Genomic DNA, 6,000 nt, shown 5'->3' with positions numbered 1-6,000 from the left:
TTGCCCTTCTTTGTATACATTCACACCCCCTGTCCACCCACTTGAGAAATATTCTAGAATGGGTCACATGAGTGATTTGTAAGCAATCTTCCTTGTAGGCTGATTGTACTTACCAAACTCTATGACCTGCTTTACCCACAATTCAGCCTACGTACTCATTCCATTTCATATCCCTACAAACTGTTACTCTCAGGTATTTGTATGACTTCGTTGATTCCAACTGTGACTCATTGATTTATTGTCAGACGATACTATTTCTTTTAAGTGCACAATTTTACATTTCTGGACATTTAAAGCAAGTTGCTTGTCTTTCTACCACTTTGAAATCTTATCAAGATCTAACTGGATATTTCTGAAGCTTCTTTCAGACAGTACTTTATTATACATAACTGCATCATCTGCAAAAGGTCTGAGGGTACTATTAATATTGTCTGCAAGGTCGTTAATACACAACATGAACAGCTAGGGCCCAAACACACTTCCTCGGGCACACCTGAAGTAGCAGCTACCGATGACTCTTCATCCGACATAACATGTTGCATCCCCCCTACCAAACCATCCTCAGTCCAGTCACTTATTTCACTTGGTATCTCATACGATCGAACTTTTGACAGTAAGCACAGGTGTGGTGCTGGGTCAAATGCTTTTTGAAAATCAAGAAATACTGCATCTACACGACGGCCTTGGTCCAAAGCTTTCAATACGTCATGTGAGAAAAGTTCACGTCAGGTTTCACACAATCGATATTTTTGGAATCCATGCTGGATGGCATGGAGGAGGTCATTCTATTCAAGATATTCCATTAAGTTTGAGCTCAGAATATTTTCTCAGATTCTACAACAAATCAGTGTCAAGTACGTAAAGGTACGCACTGCCATTTGGCTGTTTTATTGTTTATTTAAGTACAACCAAGGTTTCAGCCTTTTATTTGATTTTATGTCTTTAACACAAAATCAAATACTTGAAAATGGCGTAAAAGGCCAAAACCTGGGTTGTACTTAAATAAACAACAAGACAGTCAAATGGTGGTGTGTTCCCTTAAAAATATTGTATGACTGTTGCTCAGGAACATCAAAGTGTCAAGGATATAGGACAGTAGTGTTGTGGACCACTTCTACTACTTCCATATAGTATGAATGACAGATATCTCACCAATGTGATGGCCTGTGTAATGAACCAGTAATAAAAAAGCCACTGCAGAGGCAAGTCTGTAGGTAATAAGGCCTGCAAACATTGTAAACGATACAGGCACTAGAAGTTATTGCGGAGGATGTTTCACAGTCGTCTGGCTTACCCAATCCTTGTGGGCTACCTCCCCAATGTCAGGGCATATTCTAGCATTCAACATCTTTTATATCAATAGCCTCAGAACGCATTCCCAGCTGTACGACTTTTTTCGCTCCTTATCCTCCCAGAGAATGTTTCCTCCAGTTTGTCCCTGTTTAGCAAAACCAGCTATATTTATACCATTATTATTTGTTTCATCAACTACAAACTGAAGTATCAAACAATGGAAAATCCAGGACGAAATAACAACAGTATTATGAAAAGGATAGATTGCTGTTCACGTTTGTGTTTGTGAAATCTATAGCACACTTCTTGTTGTGCCTGCCTGTGTCTCAACATCTCCTCTATACGGTGATTAGCAATCTATCATTTTTCACAAACTGAAATATGTGATATGTTAGTAGCAGTCTAAGGAAAAATGGTTCAAAAGGCTCTAAGCACTATGTGACTTAACATCTGAGGTCATCAGTCCCATAGACTTAGAACTACTTAAACCTAACTAACCTAAGGACATCAAACACATCCGTGCCCGAGGCAGGATTCGAACCCGCGACCGTAGCAGCAGCGCGTTTCCGGACTGAAGTGCCTAGAACCACTTGGCCACAGTGGCCAGCGCAGCCTAAGAAAATCCATTAACATTTTGCTAGTAGGATGAAATGTCCATGTTTTGAATATGGACGATAATGCATGTCATGCTGTTCATTATTCCAAGTCTCACTTGATTTATTAGCTTCTGCCTGTAGGATTCTTGATCGTCATCCATTTGATAACCATTCTCCTCCAAACCTACCGATTTTTCACTCTCATGAAAATATTTGGAAATTCTGATCCCACACTATCATCGCTATGGCAACTTTCTCTATTATTGTGATTCCTGCAATCCTCCTTTGATCCCTTTTTTTTATGATCTCAAAACCACTGTCTTCTAATACATTCAGTAACTCATTTCCATTGAATTTTTAATCCTTCCTACTCTTTTTAGTGCCACAAGGTCACAGTGACAGTTGATTAGCCCCAGTTTCATACGATGTATATCACAGGCAACTAAGCACAAGGAAACGTAATTGCAGGCACAAACACTTGTTCGCTGAGGTCTCATTGCTTGTACAAGCACGTTGCTCACAGCTGCAAAACTAGACTGAATATTATGCCTGTGGACACGCACATTTGTAAGCATCTGCCATACTGGCTTGTTGGAGGCAGAAGCACTCTGCTCATGTTAATGCTTGTAAGTGTGAGCCCCAGCAAATGCATTTAACGCTACCCGTGAGAGCAGCCGGCACCCCTATTTTCATCAATGTGAGCTTATCTGTGGATTACGGACTGGGCTGCTGAATAGGTATCCGACCCGATGAGTCATCTGGCTCAAATTGCAATTTTTTTTTACTGTATATACTCCAACAGGTTATCAAGAAGTGTTTGCAACTTGTTAACACGTGTTTTACTAAATTAAATTTTCTCCTAACATATACCAATTGATATATTATTTTCCATGGATCATATCCATTGAGAAAACTCTAAACTCTTGGTATATGAAATGTGTCAAGCTATAGATGCTCATACAACAGACTGCTCCTGTGTGCTACAAGTATGCTTCACGTCAGTCCTACAATAAGTTAACATCCATTGTCGTCGACTCATTTCACAGAGAACAAATGTTACTTTTTTACAAATCCCTAGCAGGGAAAGCATTACAAAAACATAGGTATATTTGAAATACAGAAATAAAACAAAGACAGTCAAACTGAATTCTTAACTGAGGTTTCAGATTTTTATTTTTTTAAATGTCAAGATGTTATAAAACATACACTTCTGCATTTTTTACACAAACATATTTTACATGCCACACAATATTAGTTTTTACATAGAGATTATACAAAGTTAAATGGCACTCAGCATTTACAGTCAAGTTTTTGGATTGCATGAAGATAAATTTAACTCCACCATCATACATTTCATATAAAAAAAAACCATTATTGTCCTGTATGCAGTATGTTTCTAAACTTCTCGTTACCATTGTCTTCTGTGACCCATGAACCATGGATTTTGCATGAAGGCACAACAATGTCTGATCAGGTACACACACAGATGTAACAATTAACATAAAACACTAGAACAGCAAAAATGTACATAAAAACCTGAGCATTTCTTTCAACAAAATCTACAATCAAAGTCATGTTTTGTTAAGATGAGGTGAAAAACTGGAAAAAAATAGCTTCTTTTCCGCAGCTTTCACAGCAGATGTTTTGAGAAAATGCGACGACTGTAAAACCTTAGTTTCCAAAATTGGTAAACTGAAAATCTTTACAGATATCTCTTTTGTTATAAAATCAACATGTCACATGTAACAATGAAAACTACACTTACAAGTTTGTAAACAGGACTGATTGTGCATAAGACTTCTTTGAGGAATGCAGGTATGCTGCACTAACAAGACAAAGAGGTATCTAAAACAACTTTGGTCCACTTAAAATGTCTCATTAAGAAATGGCAGCACAGGGAAAAGACAATAAATGGGATGGCTATATACCTTTTTGTGTTTGTGAGTATTCAATTTTTTTCCCCTTGGAAGTGCCGATATGTAAAAACAGTAATTACATCATATGCACATTTAAATAACCTGGGCAAAGATAGGCCCAGTGCCACTCATAAAACATTAACTGAGATTCAAGGAAGTCACCTCATAATCCTTAACCACTATGTCACACATATTCACAAGAATTTAACAGATCACACATTATAACTATCAGCAGCAATCTCTTCCTTCCTCTGTCTTTTCTAATATCTTACATCAGAAACAGCTCACAAGTGACAATTACAAAAAGACATGATGGTCCAACTTCATGTGTAAATGAATCATAACTGAAAATAAATCAACATGAGAATACTGCTGATAGTAAAGAGAGTCATCAAACCTTCTGAAAGTCTTTCAGTCATCAGGTCATGTCAAACATCACGCATCACTAGCAATGGTGCTCGTACCATCTAGGAGGAATGATGCATCAGCTAAAATCTCAGCACTTGTTGTGACCAAGAAGAGTAACCTACTTTCTTCAAAAGCTGTAAGATGATGATGAGGTCGAGTGGGAACAAGAGCCAGCTCATGTAACGCTGTTGCTCGTTCCAGGTCAAGCCATCGCTGCAGAGCTTGTTCACGTTCCACTCTCGAACCAGTAAGTGCAGCATCTGCAGGTCCCCATAACCATAGTTCGAGAACAGATTTTGCCTGTGCAAAAATAAAACACTGTATTTTGGTTTGTTATTTATTTTCTCACAGGTAACATTTTAATCTGAGCTATCAAGCAAAACAGTTGTAATGGAAAGCTCCAGACATGGAATAATTCAAGAAATCATCCCAGTACTCAGGTCTTTTTATGTTTTATTCTAGTTAATATATTATTCAATATTGAGGATATTTATCAAGATCAGCATTTGTACACATGATAAAAAACTCCTAATATCCATTTCTCTCTGCCTGAATAGCATGTTTGGTTAAACTGTGTCACTGTTGTATAACAATAAAGCATGCTGCACAATAATGGATATAAAATTGTTTTGAGATTTCTTTGTCATTTTATTTATTTATTTAATATAATGGAGTCTGTATATGTGTGGATGGATGTGTGTGTGTGTGTGTGTGTGTGTGTGTGTGTGTGTGTGTGTGTGTGTGTGTGTGTGTGTGTGTGTGCGAGTGTATACCCGTCCTTTTTTCCCCCTAAGGCAAGTCTTTCCGCTCCCGGGATTGGAATGACTCCTTACCCTCTCCCTTAAAACCCACATCCTTTCGTCTTTCCCTCTCCTTCCCTCTTTCCTGATGAGGCAACAGTTTGTTGCGAAAGCTTGAATTTTGTGCGTATGTTTGTGTTTGTTTGTGTGTCTATCGACCTGCCAGCGCTTTCGTTTGGTAAGTCACATCATCTTTGTTTTTAGATATATTTATTTATTTATCTATCTATAAGGCTAGGATGAAGTATCATTTTGGCTGAACACCAGAAAGTGCATTCACAAGCCATCTGCTAGTGGTTGGAGCAACTTTGGTATCTCAAGCTGCTTGCAAGTACTTCTCCACTATCTATAGATGAGTAACTTTAATATGACATGACTTTCCAAGCCTTGTTTCAGTTGTATGTTGACTTACGGATTAGAGATCTTAAATGTACGATCACTGTTGCAATTACACCACGTACAGTTCTAATGGGAAACAAATGTTTGGTTAAAAGGAAATGGAATTTAATTTTGTAATGAACATTAAGATGAATGTCTACACATAGAAGATAACATGGTCTTTTTACTACAGTGATCCTCCACAAGGATAAACAATTAAAGTGTCTCATTCGTTTCTTTGAATTGTGAGATTACATGAGTAACTAATTTGTTTTATGATATGTCAAAAGATTATTACTGAAAAATACTGATGTAACCATCCTCATAATACAACAGTGAACACAGTACTTTGATAAAATCAGCAATACAAGGTCTGTTCAAAAAATTCCCGAAGATTCATAATTTCGCGCCAATGGTGTGTTGGAGCGAAATGCTGTTGGCATCCCTACACACATCTGTGCTTAATGTGTAACTGCCAGAGGTTATTGTATGTCTGTTAGTTATTGTTCAGTGCTGTATTGAGTAGAACATTGTGTCACATAGTGCGTGAATTTCAAGATGGCATAGTTAGAGGAGCAATGAGACTGCATTAAATTTTGCACAAAACTC

General features: G+C 37.7%; 1 protein-coding gene across 1 annotated transcript in view; it reads right to left on the bottom strand.

The window, feature by feature from the left end:
- Positions 1–3,040: 3,040 nt before the first annotated feature.
- The window catches only part of LOC124795581, a 479,635-nt gene continuing 476,675 nt past the window's right edge, over positions 3,041–6,000 (bottom strand). The window contains exon 19 of the mRNA XM_047259653.1: positions 3,041–4,513. Coding sequence (XP_047115609.1) covers positions 4,241–4,513 — 273 coding nt within the window. The 3' untranslated portion in view covers positions 3,041–4,240. The remainder of the gene's footprint in view (positions 4,514–6,000) is intronic.

The sequence above is a fragment of the Schistocerca piceifrons genome, chromosome 4, assembly GCF_021461385.2.
Source record: "Schistocerca piceifrons isolate TAMUIC-IGC-003096 chromosome 4, iqSchPice1.1, whole genome shotgun sequence".
Lineage (NCBI taxonomy): Eukaryota > Metazoa > Arthropoda > Insecta > Orthoptera > Acrididae > Schistocerca > Schistocerca piceifrons.
Note: the sequence above shows the minus strand (reverse complement) of the source record. Positions and strands in the feature narration are given on the sequence as shown.